Source organism: Ursus maritimus, unplaced genomic scaffold (assembly GCF_017311325.1).
Source record: "Ursus maritimus isolate PB19 unplaced genomic scaffold, ASM1731132v1 scaffold_26, whole genome shotgun sequence".
In the NCBI taxonomy this organism is placed as follows: Eukaryota; Metazoa; Chordata; class Mammalia; order Carnivora; family Ursidae; genus Ursus; species Ursus maritimus.
In genome coordinates, this window is record NW_024425119.1 from 30,260,225 (window position 1) to 30,286,671 (window position 26,447).

The 26,447-nt window shown below is 36.5% G+C and overlaps 1 protein-coding gene and 1 pseudogene across 1 annotated transcript; one reads left to right on the forward strand and one right to left on the reverse strand.

The window, feature by feature from the left end:
• Window positions 1-6,484: 6,484 nt before the first annotated feature.
• LOC103675576 lies at window positions 6,485-7,408 on the reverse strand (annotated as a pseudogene).
• Window positions 7,409-16,275: 8,867 nt separating this feature from the next.
• Window positions 16,276-21,387, forward strand: LOC103675386 (ALG10 alpha-1,2-glucosyltransferase). Its single transcript, XM_008704449.2, has 3 exons — window positions 16,276-16,622; window positions 17,863-18,060; window positions 19,715-21,387. Exons 1-3 carry the CDS (start codon window positions 16,440-16,442, stop codon window positions 20,768-20,770), a joined length of 1,437 nt encoding a protein of 478 aa, XP_008702671.1. The 5' UTR covers window positions 16,276-16,439; the 3' UTR covers window positions 20,771-21,387.
• Window positions 21,388-26,447: the final 5,060 nt, after the last annotated feature.

The following is a 26,447-nucleotide window of genomic DNA, read 5'->3' on the forward strand; positions in this document are numbered from 1 at the left end:
GTTCACCTGTCAGCAGACACTTATGTTGTTCCCATATCTTGGCTATTGTGAATAATGCCACAATGAACATGGGAGTAGAGATATCTCCTTGAGATACTAATTTTATTTCCTTTGGATAAATACCCAGAAGTGGGATTCCTGGATCAGATGATAGCTCTATTTTTAACTTTTTGTTAGACATCAATACTGTTTTCCATAGCAGCTGCAAAATTTCACATTTCTACTAGTGGTGTACAAGAGTACCTTTTCCTCCACAACCTTACTAACATTTATCTTTTCTCTTTTTGATAATACCCTATCTAACAAGTGTGAGGTGATAATCTCATTGTGGTTTTGATATGCGTTTCCCAGGTGATTAGTAATACCAAGCACCTTTTCATACACCTGTTGGCCATTTGTACAACATCTTTGCAACATCCTAGGTTTTCCAGCTTCTTTTCCAGACCAAATGTGTCTATTTAATTTTGTTCTGTCTTCTGATAAAAACTTAAGTGGATGTTGAGCCAGATAGTGATGTGGTTAAGCTAAATGCTTTCAAAGATATGTCCAATCTATACTTAATTAGCCACTAAATACCCCTGGAAATATAATGATAGGAAGAAGAATGCATTTATCAGAAATTCTGTGAGAGTGTCCTAAGTGTGGTTGAAAGAGATTCTCCTGATTGCCACTTAAGCTGGAAGGAAGGGGTTGGGCTGAGGGACATGAAGATGGACCCTAAACAACCTTATAAGGATGCTATTATCTGCAGGCATTGTTTGAATAAGCTGGTTGTATTGGTTTTCTTATGCTGCTGGAACAAACTATTAGAAACTTAATTGCTTAACAACAACAACAATGCATTATCCTACAGTTTTGAATGTCAGAAGTCTGAAATGGGTTTCACTGGACTAAAATCAAGGTGTTACCTGAAATTCATTCTTCCCGGAGACTTTAGGAAGAATCTATTTCCTTGACCTTCCCAGTTTCTAGTGTCCACCTGTGTTCTTTGGCTTGTGGTCTCTTTCTCACATCAGTCTGACCTCTGCTTCCAGTGTCACATTTCCTTCTCTCACTCTGACCTTCCCCCTCCACCTAAAAGGACCCTTGTGATTGCATCCGGGATACCATATAATCTAGGATAAGCTTCCTGTCTTAAAATCCCCAACTTAATCACATTTGCAAGTTAACCCTTTTCCATGTACGGTAACATATTCACAGGTTCCAGTGAGTAGGAAGTGGATTTCCTTAGAGGAGCCATTATTTTACCAATCACACTAGGTATGCTATTCTGGAGAACAGAGAATATGTATTTATACCTTGAATCCATCACTTGTTAACTATTGGATTTCAAATAAATTGACTAAGTTGTAAGCTTCATACATACATAAAACCGGCTGGATAATGACTGACATGTAATTTGCTACTCCAGTGCTCCTAAACTTTGAGTGATTAATACCTTCTCAAGGAAAAAAATGGTCTCTTCAGTATTAATAAATTGTTTGAAGTACATTGTTATTTACACAGGTGAATCATAAAACTAGGCAAACCCCTTTGGCTTATATCTCTTATACAGAGATACTCCCAACACAGTAGGAGTTCCTGGGTGGCTGTCGTTTAAGTGCCTGATGGTTTCGCTCAGATCATGATCTCCTGAGTCCTGCTCAGCAGGGAGTGTGCTTGGGGATTGTCTCCCCCTACCCCTCCCCCCATTTGTGTGTGTATGTGTGTGTGTGTGCGTGCGCGCGAGCACGGCCGTGCTCACTCTCGCTCTAAAATAAATAAATCTTTATACACAAAGTAAATTTACAGATTAAATAATCAATTTTAAAAGTTCATGATTCAATTTATTGATACTAATTTAATTTGGGAGTTCATGCTATTTTAATACATAAATCACTACTTCTGACCTGAATTGCATACTTGCTACTATGCATTGGACCTTTTGAGTAAGGGATTCTTATTTGCCAGTTAATGATGCCTGAAAACTCCTGCCATCTTTCAATATTTGAACTATTTGGAAACCTTCATTAATAGGCTGGGAGACCATGATATCATTTGGGCTTCCCATGGTTCAGCTTGATTACAAACGAACAAACAAAAAATCCAACCCGGAAGTGTTTAGTTCAAATGGCACTGTTCCATTCCAAGAGCATCTATAACCACACTTTGCAGTACAGTAGTTGCTAGGCACACGTGACTATTTAAATTTTAATTTAAATTATCTTACCTAAAATAAAACTGAAAGTCTCAGTTCATTAGTCACACTAGTCCCATTGCAATACTTACGAGCCACACATGCTTGTAGCTACTATTGAACAGCATAAAACCGAGCATTTTCATTACCATAGAAAGTCCTGGACAGCACTTACTTAGAATATACTTACATTCGTTTATTTATCTTTTTAGATTAAAATACAAACATTAAAATTCTTATAAGGAATTCTAGATCTTTAGTAGACATCCACTAGCCCTCAGGGATTGAAAGACACTATGACAGATGGTAGGCCATGAGTACAGGAATCATTCCCATCTTGTTAACTGCTTTCCCTTAATCTTAGTGCTTAATAAATACTTGTTGAAAGATAGAATTCTCTACTTCAAAAGAAAGCTGGGTATATAAGTTATGTCTCAAAACTAAGTTTCGTGATGGAGTAGATACCTTGGAAATAGGAGTTTGAATATATACAACTTTTCTTTAGTAAACATTACATTAATATAGTTTCAGTAAATCCTTCTCACGTAATTCATTATTCTCCTACCATGTTTGTTACAAATAATGACAGACTTGAAGTTAGAAAGTCTGCCCTCTTGCATAATTAAGTTAACTTCTTCAAACCTTTTTATTTGTGACATTATACCCCACATTATGGCTAAAAGGGACTACAGAAGAAATCACTATGTAAATTTGAAAACAAATCAAATTGGAATTATTGGTATGCTGTGAATGATGGCCATCAAGTTTTAGGTTAAGATTACTTTATTACTTTTACTGAGTGGGCACTGTCACAATAAAAAACTTCATAGAATTTGGTACAGTATCAAGTGTTCCAAGAAGGTTTGTTTTTAATGCTGATATCTTTACATATCTACTAACTTCAGTGAATAAATTTGTTCCTGCTAGTTATATACAAATTGGTATTTTAAAAGTTGAATCCTTCTTTAACTAAACTATGGCATTTGGTTAAAAGAAACCCTATTTTTTGTAATTGTATTTTGTTTTCACAAAATGAAATTATTACGTATTTTGAAGAATTATCCCTGTGTTGTTTTCGTTGTAAATTTGTGGCTTTAAAAAAAAAAAAAAAAACCCTTTTATTCCTAAGACTATATTGACAAGAATCTAAACTTTTCATCTGTATCTTATTGTATAAGCTTCACATATTGGCATTTAAGAATCTTCTTGTAATAGAAACAGCCCTTATAGATTATTGATATCCTTCTGGGAAAATGAGGTAAGCTTATCAATGATGAAATAGATGCATGTATTCTACTTATGAAAACTAAGATATTTCGTTACTTGGCTGTTTGTTTATAAATATTACAGTATTGGAAACTCCACAAATGTGCTTGGTAAAATATAATGGACTACTTCTATTTCTCTCAAGAATACACTGGTATAATATATTTGTATTTCTCTGAATTTGAAGGGAACAGCCTAAAACTGTGTGTTATCAAAATGCAAATGTAACAGCATATTGCCAGGAACCTATTCTCTCCAGCAGGAAATATAGAGCACAATAATTTAATTCATGCTGGAAAATGATGCTTTCCATTAGCACAGATTTACTTTCAAAAACAGATAAAGTGTTGACTTAGAGGTAATCTCAATCCTCATCTTTTAAAAGATCCCATTTTCCTTAGAGAGCAAGTACTTCTAAAAAGTATATAAGAATTAGCTATACTTCTCTTAACCACATCAATTTGGGCCAAAGTTTGAGCTGATTTATCTTGAAAGATCTGTAAAGTGAGCATGACTGTGGACAATAAAGCATGGAAAATACAGATACTTTTGGGGTGCCTGGGTGGCTCAGTTGGTCTGATTCTTAATTTTGGCTCAGGTCATGATCTCAGGGTTAAGAGATGGAGCCCCATGTTGAGCTTATGATTCTCTCTCCCTCTTCCTCTGCCCTTCCCTGCTAGCACTTTCTCTCTCTCTCTCAAAACACAAAACAAAACAAATAAAAACAAAACAAAAAACAAGAAACAAAAAACAAACCAAATACTTTCGAGAACCAATAACTCTTAAAGAGCTGGTATGCTGTCACTTATCCTGGAACCTGGAGTAATGCTGATGTCCTCGCACAAAGTGATATATTAATGCACGTGATAGGGATTCAAATGGCCTATATTAAAAATGTGTGTATTTCTCTGTAGTTTTCTCCTGAAAATCAAATTTGAATGAACTTCTTCAAATCTTTCATGTTTTTATACATCTTTACCTTTTCACCTGCTGCTCTCTCTCAATAGCTCTTCTTCCTCCCTCACTCCTCCCCCCCCTTTTGGATACCTAATTAAATTTCATTGTTCTTTATTATAAGCCTGAGCAGCTTTGGGAAGGTTTTTCTAATCCTAAGAATAAATGAATCTGGTGTATGAATATTTTTGCAGGTGTATTAGTTTTCTCAAAAATTTGTCAGACAAATATTTTTATCTTCTATAGTTAATATATTAATCACCTGTTTCATTGAATGACTATGTATCGAAGTCTCTCAAAGATTCACATGAAACTTTCTTTTCCCCTTAACCAAATTCTACAAATGGACCTTCTCTAGCAATAAAATAAATAGTTAAAGCTCAGATTCTGTCTTATACTTACAGTAATTCATTGATTTAGTTAGCAAATACTGCAATATTTTAGAATTTTTTTAATTAGCAGGTCAGCATAAAACTTAAAGAACTTAAAGAACATAAAAAGACCAAAATACAGTAATAAGTTCTCCTTTTAGGAATAATAATTGGTCCAGTTTGGGCCTACAAAGTCTTCCGGGCTTGGAACGACTATGGTGTCTAGGAAAACCTTCTAAGACACAAATAAAAGATGTTATGCTACATTTTACTATTCTTCCAAAATGTCAGGTGTGAAAAAAAATGACATATTATCTGCCTGAAATACTGAGAAAGGAGAAAATGGTAGTAGTCCCAAGGAGGTGGATTTTACATCAACTTTTACTCTTCTGGGTATAAGTGATTCATCATAAAAACATAGTGTTTAGGGGCGCCTGGGTGGCTCAGTTGGTTAAGCGACTGCCTTCAGCTCAGGTCATGATCCTGGAGTCCCAGGATCAAGTCCCACATCAGGCTCCCTGCTCAGCGGGGAGTCTGCTTCTCCCTCTGACCCTCCCTCCTCTCATGTTCTCTCTCAAATAAATAAAAAATCTTTAAAATAATATTTAAAAAAACACATAATGTTTAAAGTTGCTCAAAGAGGGATGTTTGGGTGGCTCAGTCAGTTCAGCATCTGCCTTCAGCTCAGGTCATGATTCCAGGGTCCTGGGATCGAGTCCCACAACGGATCCCTGCTTAGTGAGGAGCCTGCTTCTCCCTCTGCCCCTCCGCCTGCCCATGCTCATTCTCTCTATCTCAAATAAATAAATAAAATCTTAAAAAAAAATAAATTTGCTCAAAGTGAAAGGCAGTGATTTGGACTAAGCTATTAGTGCTCCCATTTTCACATCGTGCTTTCAGATTTATCCTGAGAACATTAATAACATCAATATCTCCCAAAACAGAGATTTCATCATACTTTCTAAACAAGGCAATACATTTGTGAGCATGCTTAAAACTGTCACAAATATTTAAAGCTAAAATGTAATCTTCAAAATAAATGAACTAAGTGAATTTGTGTTACTGTGGGCTTGATTTAGTAACGTGGAATTTTTTAATCACTCATTTGTTGCTCAAAGAAATATTATAATCTTAATGGGGTTCTAGTTCATTTCCTTATTTTAATAAGGCAGGATACATTTTTCATGAAATGTTATTTAAAATGGCATTATGATCAACAGATATTTATTAAATATTTACTGGAAGCACATCAAGCACAAGACTCATCACTCACTCAAGCTTCACCAAACTATGTTCTAGACTGAATTAGTACCAGATTCTTGGGAAAATGGTATTGCACAGAGTTGGACAAATGGCTTCATGGTGATTCCAGGACCCAATCTATTCCCATGTCCTCAAGTAATCCCCAAAGACCTTGTTTATTTGTTTATCTATTTGTTGGTTTATGGCTGGGTACACTGTACTTTACTGATGGTACATGACAAGGTAGTGCTCCCGAAGCCCCTCCCCTTCTTCAGAGGGTCTGGGATGGAAACTGTACAGGGGTCAAGAAATTCTCAGTGTGTTGAGGGATGAGTTGGAGCAAGAACTCCTCAGCAGCTGAGGGATTGTCTCTTCCTTTCTTGTTCTTGCTGGGGCTGGTGGTCCTGGGGCTTTTGGAGGCCATGTGGACCATAAGGTCCATCACCCTGCTCCCGTAGCCAAATTTATTGTCATATCAGGAAATAAGCTTGACAAAGTGGTCATTGACAGCAATGCCAACCCCAACATCAAAGGTAGAAGAGGGCGTGTCACTGTTAAAGTTGCAGGAGATAATCTGGTTCTCGGTGTAGACCAGGGTGCCCTTCAGGTAAGTTTCCACTATTTGCTTCACTGTCATCTTGATGTCATCATATTTGGCAGCTTTCTCCAGACCACAGAGCAAATCCACAACTGACACTTTGGGGATGGAGACAAAGAAAGAGGTGCCAGTGAGCTCCTATTTAGCTCAGGGATGACCTTGCCCATAATCTTGGCAGTGCCAGTAGAAGTAGGGATGATATTTTGAGCAGTCTCATGGCCATGATGCCACAGCTTCTCAGAGGGATCATCAGAGGGCATTCAGTGATGGCATGGACTGTGGCCATGAGTCCTTCCACCATGTCAAAGTTGTCATGGATGACCTTGGCCAAAAAGGCCAAGCACTTGGTAATGAAGAAGGCATTTCTGACAATCTCGAGGGAGTTGTCATACTTCTCATGGTTCATGCCCATTCCAAACATGAGGGTATGAGCGGAAGAGGCAGAGATGACAACCCTTTTTCTTCCACCTTTCAAGTGAGCCATAGCCTTCTCCAAGTTGGTAAAGACACCAGTGGACTCAACAGCATATTCACCACCAGGGTCACCCCGTTTGATGTTGGCAGGATCTTACTCCTGGAAGATGGAGATGAGCTTTCTGTTAATGACAAGCTTCCATGTTTCAGCCTTGACGGAGCCATTGAACTTGCCCTGGGTGGAATCAGGCTGGAACATGTAGACCATGAAGTTGCAGTCAATTAAGGGGTCACTAATAGAGACAATATCCACTCTGCCAGAGTCAAAAGCAGCTGAATGACCAGGAGCCTGACATAGTCAAATCAGTTTGTTCCAATCTTCCCCATCATGTCTTAGGAATGTGGTCTGCATTGCACAAGAAGGTGTGGATGCCTGCATAATAGGGAGGAACAAAGAGCCCCTGCCACTTTAACTACCTTTATCCTTCCCAAATAAATGTGGGTGATATTGTATCCTATGATATCTCCTAGTTCTCTTTTATTTATTTCATCCATTTATTCATTCATTCAATAATCATGGAGGGCTACTCTGTGTTTGACACTATGTAAGACATAGAAGATGTTACTTGTTATCAAGTATTTATATAAATAATTTTTCACTGATGAAGAATTTTGGCAAGATGATAAGTGCACTACGTTAGGTAGCTTTAAAGCAGTAACAACCTCAGGGAACATTTATTTCTCATTCATATTGCATGTAGATAGCTGGGGTTGGCTACTGTGACTCTACTCTTTGTGCATTCCCATTCCAGAACGCGGGCTTAAGAAACAGTCTCTATTTAGATCCTGACATTCTTGTGGCAGAGGGAATAAAATAAGAAGCTGGGGCGCCTGGGTGGCACAGTCGTTAGGTGTCTGCCTTCGGCTCAGGGCGTGATCCTGGCGTTCTGGGATCGAGCCCCACATCAGGCTTCTCCGCTGGGAGCCTGCTTCTTCCTCTCCCACTCCCCCTGCTTGTGTTCCCTCTCTCCCTGGCTGTCTCTCTCTGTCAAATAAATAAAAATAAAATCTTTAAAAAACAAAACAAAACAAGAAGCTAAGTGGGCAGTGGCTTTGAATACTTCTGCTTAAAGTGATACACAGTTGATTCTCATTATTCCTAGTAGTTATGTTCTACAAAGTCATCACAAACACTGAATTAGCAAATACTGATCTGCGAGTCTCTGGTCATAGCAATTTTTCAACCAAAATCCATCCCATTTGAGTTATATAAGTGGGTTTGCTGAAATCCTTATAAAATAAGCCCATGTTATCATCATTGAAAACCTGCTCTTCCATATAACCTTCTCCAGTATAACACTTAGCAGGAATTTTTTAAAAAATTCATGCACATCTTCCTGATCTGCAGAACCTGCCTCACTTGCAAGTTCGCTTTTTCATGCTGTTTCACCTTTTGAAACATATGATTCAGACAGCACCAGCTGATAAGGGTTCAATATTTTCCTGACCCTAGTTAACGTGCCTTTCAACAAGGAATCCTCAGTAAGAGAAGTATTCCTACAGACCAACAAGCCAGGAGGGGGTCCCCAAATCTTTATTTCCCAGAAGCAACAGCCCTCTCTTTCTCAGTGAGAAATACCCGGAGATTCGATGGCCTAGATAAGCTTCTCTCTAATGCAGATGTATAGTTGAAGGTTTAATGAATTGGTGGATTATTGGTGGCCTTCAACTATTTCCCAATAGATTCACTGTCCTAGGGTAGCACATTTACAGAGCTTGAGCTGGGATGGAGGAAAGACTATGTTTATGTTGACCCACATTGTAAATAGTAGCTAACCTTAGTTGAAATAATACTATTGGTGTTCATAGGATATATAGGCTTTTGAATGCTGCCCTGATTATTTATTGCTAATATCACCATTACAAGATTGTTTTGACATTTAAATCTTAATAAGTAAGTTGGAAACTATTAGGTTTACTGGGGGCCTTGGCAAACTGTAATCAGTGAGTCAAATCCTGCTTGTTGCTTGTTTATGTAAATAAATTTTTATTGGAATACAGCCATGCCTTTGTGCTTATGGACCGTCTATGGCTGTCTTCACACTGTAGCAACAGAGTTAAGTAGTTGCAGCAGAGACCATATGGCCTTAACACTGAAAATAGCTACTGTCTGGATCTTTACAGAAAATGTCTGTCAACCTTGGCCTTGTACTTATGGTAGATGTGTCAAAAAAAAAAAAAGACATTAATAGTGAAATCATGAAGAAACAGGTTGAAAAAAGAATATCCTTCCACAGAAATTACATTTCTAGGGCTTCTTGCCTGGGTCAGTGGCATTGAATATAAGTCGATTAAAACTTATGCAAGCAATTAGTGCAAACACATTTACAATAATTGAACAGTCTACATTAAGAGAAGCATATATTTTTAGAAAGCTGTTATATTTACATCAGATTGGTAGATAATATGTTTGTGAATTGGTTAAGTTGAATCGAAATATTTTGACCAACCATTTAGCATATTGATTATCTTTGATTCAACTATTTGAGTCTGGCTAATTAGCACACGAAGAGACCCTCTGCGAGACTTGTATTGGTGCCGGCTCAGGATTAGGCATAGAACTGTACACTTAAAAAGAGTGCATTTTATTGTGTATAAGTCATATCTTAATAAACCAGTTTGTTTATTTTTTCAAGTTATTTTTTTAAAGATCCTCTATCTACATATTTTAAATTGCAGTAATTAATGTAAGTTTTATGAAACAGCTTTGGACTGCCAGTATCATTGCTATTTAAGTGATAATAGGACCCATGGCATTCGAGGTCCAGAAGGAACGGTTCAGTTTCTCTCCACTTAAAAAAACATTCTGCCCGAAGAGCTGGTGACAAGGTTTGTCGATCATACTGTAAGAATATCACCACATCTGCTCGGAAACAAGACAAGCGAGAAGGTGCTGGCCAAGAGATGGACCAAACAGCAGGGAAGAAGAGCTCTTTCCACCTTCAGACTTTATGGCCGCCCCTGTCTCAGCTAGCACACATCGGCTTTCCGAGGAATCTGGTCGGGTTGTGTTTTCACTGCAACGAACCATCTGACAGAGAGGCTGCAGAGATGGAGAAACCGAACTGTCACCAGCCTCTCTCTGCGACCGCGGAGTACCCACGTTCGGGAGAGAAAACGCAAAATTTGCCATTTACCTGAAAGCCACCTTTGTTTAGGCAAGCTTGATAAATAACCTTTCACTCACAGAGCGCTGGATTCTCAAAAATAAAAGAAAGGGCAAATTTTAGATTGAGTGTTGAATACTGTATTAAACGATGGTGGCCAAAGGGAAACATCGTGCTTAGATATTTATTACATGATATTTCTTAAGTTACCAGGTTAAAAATAAGTCCCATTATACATCTTCTGGACATACCACAAAGGTTTTTTAATCTTTTTAATTTTTTTTTTTTTAGTTAAATTTGCACTTATCACAGGGTCATTGAGCGTTTCTCAAACTACATATGGTAAAGAACCTCAATACAAAGATATAATGGTAATGAACTATTAATACTGAAAATAATGAGCTTGAAAAACTACAAACAGTGAACCTGGGAGGCAGTCCTGTTAGCCAGATTTTGAGTGCTGATCGATAAACACAGCTACAACATTACTGGAATCAGTCTAAGAAAGGTAATAAATTGGTCCTGATTCTGCTGAAATTGTCAGCACCCTCTAGTGGAAATAAGTTTTTGAAAAACCACTTCTTAAATGCGTGGATATATTTCAACCATTTTTGCATAGATGTATCATCAGCTGGCAGTTACAGAAACTAAAGCTTTGAGACAGTAATAAACAATGTACTATTTCATTTTATTGTATTAAATCATTGTAATTCCTTTAATATGATTTGTTGTTTCATTCAGAAAAACAACACAAAACACAACAAGACCAAAAGGAAACTTAAAAGGAGAAGGGGACCAGAGACCAGGAACTCTCCTACAACATCTCTGCTTTGTGCAGTGAAAATAAAGTCTAAATGAGGATTTCTGCCTTTACGTTTCATTAATAAAAAGTCAAGTTATCTCTGTTCTCACTGCACTAATCTCTACAAATAATTAAAGAACAATATTTTCACCTTCAATTGGTGCAGGGCATGAAATGACCAGTGTAAGGATGCTCCCACGTCTTCTAGTTCTTCCTCTAAAACCAAAAGGGAAATATGCAAACTGAAACCCTCGTCAATATTTCTTTTAAAAAAAATGCTCCAGGATCTCCACTCTATTTTATTTTTATTATTTTTTTAAGATTTTATTTTTAAGCAATCTGTACACCCAACGTAGGGCTCGAACACACAACCCCAAGATCAAGAGTCATACTCTCCACCACCTGAGCCAGCCAGGTGCCCCAGAAACCCTCTTCAACTTTCCACATTAACTTGGAGAAGTGTCTTTTCAGTAATAACAACAGTATTATAAATCTCAGTCCAAACTCTGAAATTTTTAAATTAGTAAAGTCCTATTCCTGTGTTTATTAAAATATAAAGTTATCAATTGTTAATGTCTTCCTTTTAATTTTTTCACTTTGGTTGATTTAATGGTACTGTGATTTCATCAGTGTAATAGCTCGATCCGTTTAATAACTGATTTATGGTTTCCTTAAACTTTGTATGGTGTAACGGCAAAAGCTTTTGTAAAGTTCCTTTTCCCTGGAATGTTTCTCACTTAACTGGCAGCTACTCATTTCCCCAAAAAGAACACTTCCTCTTACACAGAGATTTTTTTAAAAGAAAAATTAGATGCGTTCGAGTATGACTATGTATGATAGAAAAATATTAAATTGTAAGTATTTAAATTCTCTTCTCCACCTTCTGAGGAGGAAGGAATCTCTATGTTGTTTAGCGATGAACTTTGTGTTTTTTTATAGGGTAAAGCCTGGAGATAAAGAATTGGATAAGCAAAATTACTCTCTGTGAGGAAAAAAAAAATGATGAAAAAATACAAAGAAAGGTCCCAGAGAGGTGACAAAGCAGCACAAGTGATCATTATATTAAGGTACATTATATAAGGTACATTATATTAAGGTACATATATAAGGTACATTATATAAGGTACCTTATATTAAGGTAATGTAGAGGACTGCAGTGTTCTCAAACTTAGACAGGCATCGGGCTCACCTGACAATTTAAGAAAATAATAATTGATTTTTTAAATGAATGTTTAAGACACAGATTCCTTGGCTCTACCCCCAGAGTTTCTGTTTCAGTAAGTCTCAAGCATTGCTTAATAACTTGCATTTCTAACAGGTTCCTGAGTGATGCTAATACCAGAAGCCACACTTTAAGAACCACTGTTATAAGGGATATGTAGGAAGTTTGCTTTGGTTTGTATGGCATAACTTTCCATCTGACCAACCATCTCGGTTAGTCTGGAACTGAAGGATTTCCTGGAACTTGCAAGGCTACCACTGGAAAGTCTTCAACACACCAAGAAGACTGGTCACCCTACATCATACTTTTAAGACAGTACTTTGACAATTTTTCAATTATTAGAATTACAATTTTTAGGGAAACTCATTGTTTGGGAATGAGTGTTCTGCACAGAGTTCATACACACAGTACTATGTGAGTTCATCAAGTCAGAAATGTCAGAATTGATCAGGATGGGCTAAGTTTTATGGCAGTAATAAAAGCAAAATCTGAATGGCTTAAACCAAAAAATGTTTATTTCCTGTGCACACTACCTATCCTTAGAACTCCAACAGAAATTGCCCATTTTTTTGTCTTTTTTTTTTAAAGATTTTATTTATTTATTTATTTGAGGGAGAAAGAGAGAGAGAAAGAGAGTGCACTAGCAGGGGGGAGGGGAGGAGGGAGAGGGAGAAAGAGAAACAGACTCCCCTCTGAGCAGAGAGCCCGACTCAGAACTCGATTCCAGGACCCTGGGATCATGACCTGAGCCAAAGGCAGATGCTTAACCGACTGAGCCACCCAGATGCCCTTTGCCTAACTTTTTATATCATAATTCAAGTAGACAGCACAAAATAGGGAACTTAATTGATGTTCAGTGTTGATGGAATTAGTCATCCTAGCGATAACTCTTTTCCACACAATAAATATCTTTAAGAAATTGGGAACAGAGAATATAAGGTGAATATGAACAGTGATCGATCCAGTTTTTAAAGATAAGCCTAATAAAATATAACTTACTTCATCAAAATCCCCAGAGGTAGCTATTTTATTAGGTCTTGATTTAGTGGCAGACCTTGGAAGAGCATTTGTAGGTTATTGGAGATGTGGTAATCCCAAAGTGGATAAGTGATAAAGCTTCATCAATTTGTAGATAGTAAAAATAATTTACTAGCAAACTAGTGGAGTATTCTGTGAAGACCTCTATTGGACCAATAGGATTTCTTAGCATTCATGTTTTGCACTAATGGTTTCCAAATCTGAAAATTATTATTCAGTGGTTTGAGATGGTACCCTGGAATGTAACTTTTTTACAAAGCTCTCCAGCAGATTTTAATACAATTACTCTGCAAATGTGGACATCTTAAAATGAGACCTATATTTTCAATTTGGTAGATAGAAACATAAAGGGGTAGAACGTAAATATAAGTTGCTGGGACTAAAAAAACATTCATTTCAGTATAAACTGAATATTGTTTTAAACCATAAGGCTATGGGGTTATTTTATTACTGTTGAGCTGATATTCTAATTTCTACCCACGCCTCTGCCGCTCATGTCCTATGTGATTTCAGGTAAATCACTTATATTAACTTCAGATTCTTTCGAGAAATGAAATCAAGTAGATTATTAAAGAAGATGCATAACAGTTCTAAAACCCTAAATTTTCTAAAACCTTGAAATTTTCCAAATACCTTAAAGAGAGAAATGTGTAGCATAAATCTCTTGCCTTATTCTACTACCTTCAAAAATTGCCCACTATTTCTGGGTAAGATTGATAGACTGCAAGTTACTGTTGGGAAGGGAGGCTTAAGACATGATAGCCCAAAATGTGAAAATTTGGCATATTGAATATTTCAAGCCAAAGGAATTTGAGAAATGGCATATACAGGAAGGAGGTTTTGATCTTCCAATGAAGCAGATCATAAAACCTAGGGAGGACTTTCTGACCTGAAGCAGGTCATAAAACCTTCACGTGAGAGGTGCCCTTCTGATACCCAGAAGAAAGAAGTATCCTTATTTTTGAAGTCGACGAGAATAGAAAAGAATCTGAATGAACAGGGCTTGCTAAGTTTCCTCCAGTTTACTACACTTACCTCATACCTTTTGTCTTACATCCTTTCACTACTTTCCACTCTTCATTAAACCTAGCATAAAAATACTCAGGTTGAACTATCTTCTTTGGGTTTTCATTTCCGTATGAAGGCTCCTATGTCATGTAAAATTTATATTAAATAAATTTGTATGCTTTTTCTCTCTAATCTGTCTTTTGTTACTGAGCTCTGAGTTGAGAATTTAGAAGGATAGAGGAAAAAGATCTTTTTCCACTCCTACAATATATATGTCACAGTTAAGTAAGTCATGGGATCTGGGGCTATTGCTCATAGACCATATCAGCTTTTTGAAGGCTAGATCATTTGGACATGATCTCAAATAGGTAAGTATACTACGGACTCAATAATAAAATGGAGATAAGAGGGAAAAGCTAAGCATCACATCAAAGCAGGATTCTGACATGATTTTAGCCCAGTGGTTTAAATATGTTCCCATCCTACCCCTTATTCATCTTGTGCCCCCTTTATTAATGAGGAAATAGGAGAGATTGAATAGGGATGCAATTTAATTTGTCCAAATTGGGACAGTGTGAATTAGCTTTGACCCAGAGAAAAAGCTAAACTGGGAAACTTGAGGTTTGTAACAGTAAACAAATCCTCTCTTTTCTGATGCATTCCCACCAAAGATAGCCTAACTGAGATTACCTAAGAGGTTATTTTTCTACAAAACATTGCAACTACGCTCAAGGCAAAATTACAAGATATAGTTTATTTTCAGCATTCTTCAAATACTCTCTCTCACCTCCTGCCCCTAACTCCTAATACAAGAAATGTGTGAAATCTACACAACCTGTAACAGTCCGCGGAGAGGGAGGCGGCGCCAAGGGGGTTTTCTTCAGAGTTTCTAAGTGTAGGGTTTTTTTATGAGCTCTTTCCGGTAACTTTCTTAAGCAATCAGGGTGTGCTGAGTCATGCCAATCAGGGCTTTGGTCACGTATCTGTCTACCTATTTGGTCAATATCTCTGTGAAGGTCTTTTTTTGGCTGACATGTGGGGGCTTATGTGTTAACTGCCCCTTGCCCCTGATATTGACAAATGTTTGTGGTTAATTGTCTTATTTTAGGATGTTTTGCAGAGGTCATTTCTGTAAAGGCTGCAAAGCAAAACGTTAGTGCGGTCTCTCCCAGCTGCAAAACAGGATGTCAGTGTTGTTTTATTTTATCTGTCCTGACTCCCTATTTTCTTGTCGGGGACCCTGGCCCCGTCTACCTAACTGTCCAACTACCTCCTAACGGTGGGACTACAAATATAAGTGATACAAACTGCCAACGCTTACTATTTAGTAATAAAAATAAAATACTATGACAGAGATACTAACAAGAACAATCAAACTTGCAGGCACAGAGAAGGCTTATCTAAAATACCCCAAATCCTGAAATATTGCTTTCCCCAACTCCTTACAGTACTGCAATCTGGTTATCAGTGTGCACTATGATTGCCGATATAACTAAATCCCATTTGAGAGTATCCACATTCTGAAAACAGTACTTTTATTAACCTAAAAAATCCTCGAATTAGGAAGTTCATCAGCGGTGAAGGGCCTCTTGGACCTCTAAGTTTTAATCTGAAAGTCTTAATCTTAGCTCCCATAACCAACACTCCCCTCCCACCCTGCAAAGTTAATGAAATCAAATGCCTTGGAATCACAGGTTTCAGTTCAGATCACGAGAGAAAAATTGGGGGGAACTGTGCAAATTTTCAGGGCTTGAGGATTGCAAACGTGGGGAAGCGACGCCATCTCCTGGTAAGGGACCAGAAAAAAGCCAAATGCAATTTGCGGGCTAAGCAGCAGCAGCTTTCATTTCAAAGCTTCAAGCCGCGAATCTTCGGCGTCCGTAGACTCCGGGATCCGCCCCTCCTGGTGGCTGTGACCACTCCAGTGAGCCCTGCGCAACGTGATTGACAGGCCAACAGCACGGTCCGTTACCTAAACTCTTCACTCCGGAAACAGTGACCGAATCCCTCCGGAAGCTCGGGGTCCGCGCTCTCCCAGCATGCTTTGCTTTCCGGCTATGCTCAGTCCTGTCCGGCCAGTCCCGCCTTGCGCGCCCATTTCGAGCCCGAGTTTCACGCTCGGCTTTGCAGGCTCTAGAACCGGGAATAGATTTTTCAGCACTCGGTTCTTGGGCAGTGGCTATGGGGGCAGGAATGGCGCAGCTCGAGGGTTACTACTTTTCGGCTGCCCTGAGCTGCACCTTTTTAGTGTCCTGTCTCCTCTTCTCCGCCTTCAGCCGGGCGCTGCGAGAGCCCTACATGGACGAGATCTTCCACCTGCCGCAGGCGCAGCGCTACTGTGAGGGCCATTTCTCCCTCTCGCAGGTGGGGTCCCCAACCTGTCCCCACCCTAGGACAGGCCGGAGAGGGCCGAGCCAGCCCCAGCACTACTTTCTTCCACCCTTATCCCTTTGGTCCCTTCGATCTACCCTTCCAGCTTCGAAATATGAAAGAACTGTAATCTCTTGTTCCTGTCCTTGAGATCTGTGAAATATTTGTTTAATGAATGAATAGAAGCAGATCTGTGTCCTAAGGAAGTAATGTTCTGGGAGATTAATGCATTTGCTTTACCGCAGGGTACAACCCAGACACTTGGTATGTTTCCCTCTTAGTAGCTGATAATAGCTGCCAGGTTTTCTTCCCCAATCCCTAGATCAGAGGCAACGGGCTGCCCCTTGGAAATGTCAGAAAACTTCACTTTAGTTCACTTGTCAGGAGCCTCACTGTATATTTTGGGTGTGGGATACCAAGGGGAAATGGGGGGAATCTTCAGCCACCAAGAAATGGCAAGTTCCATTAATTCCATCCGTGGTGTTTATAGAACCTTCTGTTAACTGGATAAACTGGCATCATGTTTGAATGTATGATTGGCTATGTAAATATAGAGATAAAAAATAAAGTAGATGTATTATCCTTATTCTTCTGGGAAAGCAATATAGAATAGTGGTTAAAAATATAAAGTCTGTCAGTTAAAGACCTGATTTTAAATCTTTGTGCTGTTATTTGCTAGTTACTTGACCTTGGACATTTTTTGAGGTTCAGGTTACTCATCTGAGAATGACAGTTTATAGTACGATCTACTATAGGACATTTTGCAGGATTAAATGCAGCGGATATAGCACAATTCTTGGTTCAGTACATGTTAGCTATCATTATAGAGCATGTGGTTTGATCTCTTCAAATGCTGCTTTCTCTCCAAAACCATCAGAGTTCCAGCCAATGTTTCTGTATTTTAAAACCGGAACATTTGGGATTTAATAACCAAAGTACTCTTCAGGAGTCTCTGAAGGGTGTGTCTTGGAAGTGGAAACTGATTTTAAGTTATTGTTGTCTACTGGTTACAGATACCTCTGCACAAAACAGGTACAGAGGTAAAATATAAGCAAAACTTTTCTTCAGAGGAGACATTTGATGGGCTGAGGACTTATTTAACCACCGTGTCACAGAATAACTTCCCAGAATGTCTGATTGTTGTTAGAGATGGTTTTTTTGCTTGACCTCCTTGTGTCAGTCCTGTCAGTATTTCATCTTGCTCTTGCTTCATTGTTGGCCTTTCCTTTTTAAGTGGGATCCCATGATCACTACGTTACCTGGCTTATACCTACTGTCAGTTGGAGTGGTCAAACCTGCCAGTTGGATCTTTGGATGGTCGGAGCATGTTGTCTGCTCCATTGGAATGCTCAGATTTGTTAATCTTCTCTTCAGCGTAGGCAACTTCTATTTACTATATTTGCTTTTCCGCAAGGTACAACCCAGGCACAAGGTATGTTTCCAAAATAATTTATTACAAGTTTATATGTAGTCAGGTCCACAATTTTGATAAATTGGTTTTATGAGATTTGGTGAAAAGTATCTTCAACTCTTAGTGTGTGTGTATATTTTGTTAAGATAAAAAGCAAGCCCCCTACCGCCATTTTTTAATAAATTTGTATTTAAATACTTTAATAACTTATTTATTTGTAAAACCTGAAATAAATATTTGTGAATATTTATGAGTTCAGTAGATGTTTATTGCGCTTATTAAGCATGCTAGGCACTAAAACCACAGGAATAAATAAGGCTTTTTTTTTTTTTTTCTTACCAAACTTTTATCTTCCCTAGGGAAGACAGAGGAATACCTATATTTACCTCAGGAATTTTGAGGTGGATTGCCTGGCTTTGAATTCCGTCCTTTACAAGTTTTGTTACTTTTAGCAGGTTACCCTTAGTGACTCCCATGTCCTCATCTATTAAATGGGAATAATATACAGTCTGCATCACAGGACTGTAAGGTCTACAGGAGCTTAATAAATTGCTTAGAACAATGCCCGATAGAATAGTAAGGACTCAATGAATAGTAATTATAATAATTATTTTTAACTTAAATGATTTCAATAGTGTAAATTGTGAGAGGGAAATTGGTAAAAGATGCTATGAGGACACAGGATTAGAGGAGCACTTATTTTGCAGGAAGATGTATGGGTGGCAATGGGTAAGACTTCACAGAAAAGATGGTACCTGAGCTGAATCTTGATGAACAGACAGGACTGTAGGTTGGGGAATGAAGCCTGACAGGAGAAAAGGGTAAGCAACGGTAGAAAGGATTTGAGCAACAAGATGCAGAGAGAATCGCTATTTGTAATCACAAGATTATAAAGTATAAGGATGTGAAGCTGGACAAGTAGATAGGGGTGAAGTCATGGATGTCCTTATATTGTCATGGAAAAGATTTGAACTTTATCTAGTCAGTGATGAATAGCCTTTAATTTTAACCAAGAGAATGGCATGGTCTGATTTGGTGATTTAGATTAAGTAGAGAATAAAATTTCAAGAGATAAGAATGCTTTCAAAATGAAAAATTTCTGTGAGAAATGCCAAAATAAGATATTTAACTTTAGACTGGGCCCACAAAAACCCTGTAAGTTCATCATGAAATGGTAAGATCATTGGGTATAGTAGTATAAATGCCATATACATATTTATGTTGTCTCAAATGTAGAGTTTTGAAGTGGTATCTTTAAATGAAATTGATGATGACTAAATAAATGCTCATTGGAGGCACTAAGACTTAAGTTCAGGGAAATGCAACCATGTGCCCTATGTCCCAGTCATCAGCGTGTTCCTTATAGAATTTAGTTGAGTGTTTTCTCCTTAACTATTTGCTGAATGACTCAAAGTATTTCAGGACATAGAAACTTCGGTGTACACTTGTATTTTCTTCATGGCTTCCAAACCATATAACTAAAAGGTACCAGAAAGCATACTTACAAAGGTATACTGTGTTTTTGCAAAACTAGAAGTAAGATTAATATTGAATAATTTTACTCAAGGTTCAAATAGTTTTTGTGTTTTTAATTAATCTCTTTGTCAGCTCAGCAGAAATGGCATATTTGTTTTATCATGAAAATAATTTTACGTGTGTTTTCTCTTCCCCTTAGGCTGCCTCAAGTGTCCAGAGAATCTTGTCAACATTAACATTAGCGGTATTTCCCACACTCTATTTTTTTAACTTCCTTTATTATACAGAAGCAGGATCCATGTTTTTTACTCTTTTTGCCTATTTGATGTGTCTTTATGGAAATCATAAAACTTCAGCTTTGCTTGGATTTTGTGGCTTCATGTTTCGTCAAACTAATATCATCTGGGCTGTCTTCTGCGCAGGAAACGTCATTGCACAAAAATTAACTGAAGCTTGGAAAACTGAGCTACAAAAGAAAAAAGAAGAGAGGCTTCCCCCTATTAAAGGACCATTTTCAGAATTCAGGAAAATTCTTCAGTTTCTTTTGGCTTATTCCATGTCCTTTAAGAACTTGAGTATGCTTTTCCTTCTGACCTGGCCCTACATCCTTCTAATGTTTCTGTTTTGTGTTTTTGTAGTTGTTAATGGTGGGATTGTTATTGGTGATCGAAGTAGTCATGAAGCCTGTTTACATTTTCCTCAACTCTTCTACTTTTTCTCATTTACTCTCTTTTTCTCGTTTCCTCACCTACTGTCTCCTAGCAAAATTAGGGCTTTTCTTTGCTTAGTTTGGAAACGTAGAATTCAGTTTTTTGTGATTACCTTAGTCTCTCTATTTTTAGTTTGGAAATTCACTTATGCTCATAAATACTTGCTTGCAGATAATAGACATTATACATTCTATGTGTGGAAAAGAGTTTTTCAAAGATATGAAGTTGTGAAATACTTGTTAGTTCCAATATATATATTTGCTGGATGGAGTATAGCTGACTCATTGAAATCAAAGTCGATTTTCTGGAATTTAATGTTTTTCATATGCTTGTTTACTGTTACAGTACCTCAGAAACTGCTAGAATTTCGTTACTTCATTTTACCTTATGTTATTTATAGGCTTAACATACCTCTGCCACCTATATCTAGGCTTGTTTGTGAACTGGGTTGCTATGCAATTGTTAATTTCCTAACTTTTTATATCTTCCTGAACAAGACTTTTCAGTGGCCAAATAGTCAGGACATTCAGAGATTTATGTGGTAACATCAGAGATATCTTGAATTCTAAAAATAGACTTATTATTTAGACATCACAATGAACAACTGAACAGGTAAAAATTATGGACTTTCTTCTAGGCACAATGGTGGTCCACAGATCACATCAGATATTTTGTGTTTTAAATATCAGATATATGTGTTTTAAACATATATAATAAATCCAAGGAAGTGCTAAAGAACTGAGAAGAGTTTAAGACTTTTTCCATAAGCTTAAATAATGGAAAATGAAATTGTTTACAGTTGTTTCATGATATCCCTTTGGTACTGCTGGCCACTCAGAAAGTTTGAAAAAATTTTATAGGTACAAGTTTAAGAAAACTGAGCTTTATAGCACTGAAGACTTATTTATTAATTCTCTTCAGAAAGCAGTAACAAAGTATTTGAAAAAATTTACAAATGATCAGGTAATATTCTTGATTGAAAAGTTACTTAACATTTCAGTAAATATAATTTTAGTCATAAGGCAAAATAGACTCACATAGATAATAAGTGTTATAAATTAGAGGCTCATCTAGGTTTATCTTGTAATTAAGTTGATTTTTGTTAAAAGTCTAGAAATAATCAAGCCCTTTTATTAATTCTTTATTTATTTTTTATTTTTTGAGAGAGAGAGTGTGTGCACGTGCGTGGCTGGGAGAGGGATGTGGGGAGGGAAGGGCAGAAAGAGAGGAAGAGAGAGAATCTTAAGTGGACTCCATGCCCAGTGCAGAGCTCGATGCAGGACTCAGTCTCACAATGCTGAGATCATGATCTGAACTGAAATCAGGAATTGGGCATTTAACCCACCAAGTCTCCAAGCACCCGAGTAATTCTTTTTAAAAAATATCTATATGAGTAATCTCTACACCCAACGTGGGGCTCAAATTCATGATCAAGAGTGACACACTCTACTGACTGAGCCAGCCAAGCACTCCCCCCTTTCACTAATCCTCAGTATGAAATGTATGATGGTCAAAGAAAAATTGTGTCGATGATAATACCTTTTAAAAGGGATTTTCTTTCTGAAATACATTACTGTATAGTATCTTATGGCTGCCATAATATAACCACAAACTTGGTAGCTTAAAAAAATTTCTCTCAGAGCTTTCGAGGCTGGAGGTGTAAAATGAAGGTGTTGGCAAGGCTGGCTACTTCTGGAGGCTTGGAGGGAGAATCATGCTTCTCGTGGCTGTCTGCAGTTCTTGCTGTTCCTTGGTTTATGGATGCAGCACTCTGGTCTCTGCCTCTGTCTTCACATGGTCGTCTTCTGTTTATAAGGGCATTGTCATTGGGTGGGGTTTTACCCTAACCCAGGATGGTTTCATGTTGAGACCTTTAATTAAATCTACAAAGACCCTTTTACCAAATAAGAGCACATTTACAGGTTCTGAGTAAACATCTTTTTTGTGGGATACTTTTCACCCACTGAAGTTACCAAAGGATATTTTAGGATAAACCTCATAAAATTTGTAGGAAACCATTTCTTTGCTGAGATATTTTGAATTATGTCTTTACTGAAAGGTAATTCTGAGATAACATAATTACAGAAGAAAAGGTAATTGGTATTTGATTCCATTATCCAAAATAGTTAGAATTGAAAGGAAGTTTAGAAATCAGTTGATCTAGTCTGATTTTGTAGATTAGGGAGCGACCCCTTGGATAGGATTTTTTGTGTGAGTCTTTGGATTCTGTGTCTGCTGTTTCATGTACATTCATTGGGTTGTCATTCCATTACAGAAAAGTATTATTTGGACATGTTAACTTTGACATGCAAACTTAGAACTGTAAATACAATTTATCTTTTAATCTCACTTTACATTTGTAAACGTAAAAAAACTGTGAACAAATTACTTTGTCTTTACTGTTGGATTGTGCTTTCTCTGGGTTTTAAACAGTGGTTAGTTGTGGAAAGTACTCTGCATTTGCAAATATAAAATTGTGCAGGTGAAAATTACAGGTATAGTCTTGAGTAATAAGTACCCGGAAGTTTTGTACTCTGTTCAGTACTTAGAAAGTAGATTGACTCTCTAATTGAAACAATGATTGTTGACAGATGTTTTTGCTCATTTTGTTTTTTGGTAATTAGATAAAGAAACACAAAGAAATTATTATTTTATAATGGAGATCTGAGTTCCAGGACATCAAAATAAATAACTTCCTTATCTGTTATTATTAATGCAAGGCTTTTGTGATTAGGACTATTTCTGAGACGCAAAAACTTTCCCTCTAATCCATTCTGGCAAACATGAGGAAACCATTCCACTCCATAGATTGGAGGAATCACTCACTGTTCCAGTTCATTTGTAAGTGTTGAATTCCTGCTATTTTAAGAGAGAAAATCCACTCAGTGGGTAACAGGTTAACCTTCCGTGTTTTCCATAAAGTATATAAAATACAGTACTTAACATTTTAGAAAACAATACTGGAAATTAAAAGGTGCTGTGGAGCATAGCTTTTAAAAACATCCTAAGTTTCATTTGCGTTTTGAATGTTTTTCAAGAATTATCGAATACATATTTTTGACATAATTTTTAAAAAACGTAATTGAATTTCTTGATTAAAAGGTGATTATTAAAAAAATGTATTGATAAGTTGGAGAGCCTGCAGAGCCTTGCAATTATTGTTAAAGTCCTTAAGTATCATAAAAAGATTTAGTCCATAAATTTTTAAGCCTTGTAATAAATATTTTTGAACTTTTTCTACCTTACATGAAATTCCATAGATAAAAAGTATTTCCTTTGTATGATGTTAGTAAGCTTGCATTGTGCTCTGTGTTTCCTCACATATTATTTATGTTTCCTTTTAGTGGATACCTAGAAATCTTTTTAATGTATCTGACTATGTTTTTAAATTATTTGGAAATACAGTGTTCCTGAGCTTAAACATAGAATGTCATTTTGGTAAGAGAAATTATGTTAGTTCTCTGGCCTCTTCTTCCTAAAGTTATTTCTGGAATGTGCTAAGTCTGTCATGAAGTACATTAATATAAGTGGCTTTAGTTTATTTCTAATAGATCAGTTGCTTAATGTAGTATATTTCCAGTTTGAATTTAACTGCCACTGTGCTTGACTTTTTTTTTTTTCTTAGTAATTGTGTGAAGATGGGAGAGGAGAAGAAAAGAGATCCTCATTTTTATTATACTCCCTAAATAGTGGACAGTTATTTTAGATAAACATTTAAGTAAAATATTGATATGAAAAATGAGTTCACATTGATTAGGTTAGAGAGCATTTATTATCTTTGAGGCAATTAGAATTTCCTTAAGTGAAACAAGAAAGAAGTATCATGCAAATAATATGAGAAAGATTTTTCGAATGGAAATTTAAATATGACTTAGGAGCCATGGGCTTGTAGAAAAAGCATTTCACATGAAAGTTAGGATTTCTGTATTTGTGGCTTTAGAATCAATAAAGCAAGTGATTTAATCTTTTTTCCTCGTTTCAAATGAGAACAGTATTTGTCCTGACTCTGGTTATCCTAGCCTGACTTGTCTAGCCCTGTTTCAGAAATAATTCAGCCCTCGCCATATATCGATAAAGTTCATAAATATATCATTTAGTAAATGTCAAATAAATGTATGCTGAATGAAGTTTTTTAGTATACAGTGAATGTCCTAGAAAAACATACTATATAACCATAAGCTAATTTTAGGAAATAAATCACATGCTTCATAATGAAAGCCATCCTAAACTTTTTTCTGCCTAAATTTTCTGACCTAGTTTTAAATTTTTTTTACTATAGTGTTTAAAATTTATACATGTATCTACTTGTAAATATGTTATATGTGGTTATTATAATAGGATGTGATTTCAAAACTATTACTGTTTATTTAAAATAAGAAAAATAAGTAACTTTCAACCATTAAAATATAATAGCAGTAGAACTTCTGCTTATTAAACTTTTAAGGGAAAAGAGATTTCAGCCAATTATGAATAATTTGTGTTATTTTAGTTAAGCTGCATTTTAGTGCTTTAGAGATAACTGTCATTTTTTATTTAAGGTACATTTTTATGTATTTAAATGTGGACAATATGACAAACATTTCCAATATATTAAAACTTGTATAGCTGAGAAAATTATAATAAAAATGGATAGATGATATATTTTTTAACACTTATCCATGAATCTAACACTAAATTCTTTAACATTTGGAAATTATTTCTAGGGTAAGAAGTGTTGTCACAGTGAAGAAATTCAATAATATCATTATATTTTGTTTGTTAAAAGTTAGGCATTTGATGAATTTAATGTTAGTTTGAGCCCAGTGTGTCACCATCAGATAAAAAGAGATACTGTATTTTTCTGAGGAGATAAATATTAAGCATCGTATTGATTTTTTTTCACACTGACTGGAACTTTACCATGATTCAGTTCAGTCGAACAGTTGGGGTTGGGGGGACATACAAAATGAGGAAGAGAGGAAGAAAAATAATGGTAACTAATAATTGCTGTCATTTATTGAGCACCTACGATGTTCTAGGCATTATACTGGCTAATTTATAAACATTGTCTCATTTGATCCTATTCATATTTTTATGAAGCATTTACTGATTTCTCTTTGACTGCTGAAGAAACTATAGTTAAGGCAGGTATCAGGCAAGTCGCCCAAAGTGCACGCTGTCACTTTAGAACACAGATTGGCCTGACTCCCAAGCCTGTGAGTTTTTAACTGAGACTCTGCCTCACTGAGAAAATTTTTCATTAAGAGAAGTAAAATATGGAGAGAGAGGTGGTAATCTGTCTTTACTCTGCATTAGCCAGAACATTCATGACCTATTGTTTTTTGTATGTAGTCATTTTTAAAAATGCTAGCAGCTGTTTAAAAGAGCACAGATAGTTGTAGGAGAAATGGCTTTTAAAAGAATGTATAGGTTGTTTAACTTGGAGAAGTAGACATCCTACAACTTCATAAGCTCTCATAATTGAAGAGTAATTATTTAGAAGAAGGATTGGACTAGTCTTTATTCCCTGAAGTTTATATCAAGGGCCAACAGATTTCAACTGATAAAAAAATGTACATTCTCTAATTGTTTCGTCTGTGTCTGGGAATGGTTCCAGAAAAAAGTAAGTTTCCCCACTCATTGGCAAGATTTCTGTTCATCAGGAAGCTTCGGAAGAGATTCAGATAGTAAGTAGAGTAAAATGTTTTCTTAAGATGCTTCACAACCTGATGATTTGAAATTCATTAAGTTTGCTACGACTAATATATTTTGCATTAATTGATAAGTCATGATGAAGTATTTCTGGTGAATTGCATGCCGTCTTTAATGTATTTTAAATTTCTGAACAAAATTGTACTTTTAACTGCTACCTTGTTTAGAAATAAATTTGAGATACACGACTTTTAGCCATAGTGTTTAAGAGTACTGCTAATGTAGTTTAAATTTTTCTATTTTTTTAAATCCCCTTTACATTAGTGAAGAGAATGTGCTTCTATTTGAAAAGGATTTTCCTCCTCAAGATAAATAGGGCAAGCACTATCTATAAAATGTTTTTAAATGCAGTATCCACTAGGTGGCGATATTGTACTACATTTCTGAGTGTTCTGGTAATTAAACTTTCTTAATAATCTGAGTTAACTTTTTTTTATAGTTTTAAGTTTCGAACTACAAAGTAATTTATAGTCATCCCTGTCTGTTTATTATAATGTTATTCACAATATTTTCTAAATTATATGAAGCTAA

Excerpts from the sequence above, each read along its gene's own strand:
- LOC103675386 (XM_008704449.2), top strand. The coding sequence starts at position 16,440 with ATGGGGGCAGGAATGGCGCAGCTCGAGGGTTACTACTTTTCGGCTGCC. Across the intron at positions 16,623-17,862 it reads GCCATTTCTCCCTCTCGCAG|TGGGATCCCATGATCACTAC; the intron begins GTGGGGTCCCCA and ends TTCCTTTTTAAG. Across the intron at positions 18,061-19,714 it reads AGGTACAACCCAGGCACAAG|GCTGCCTCAAGTGTCCAGAG; the intron begins GTATGTTTCCAA and ends TCTTCCCCTTAG.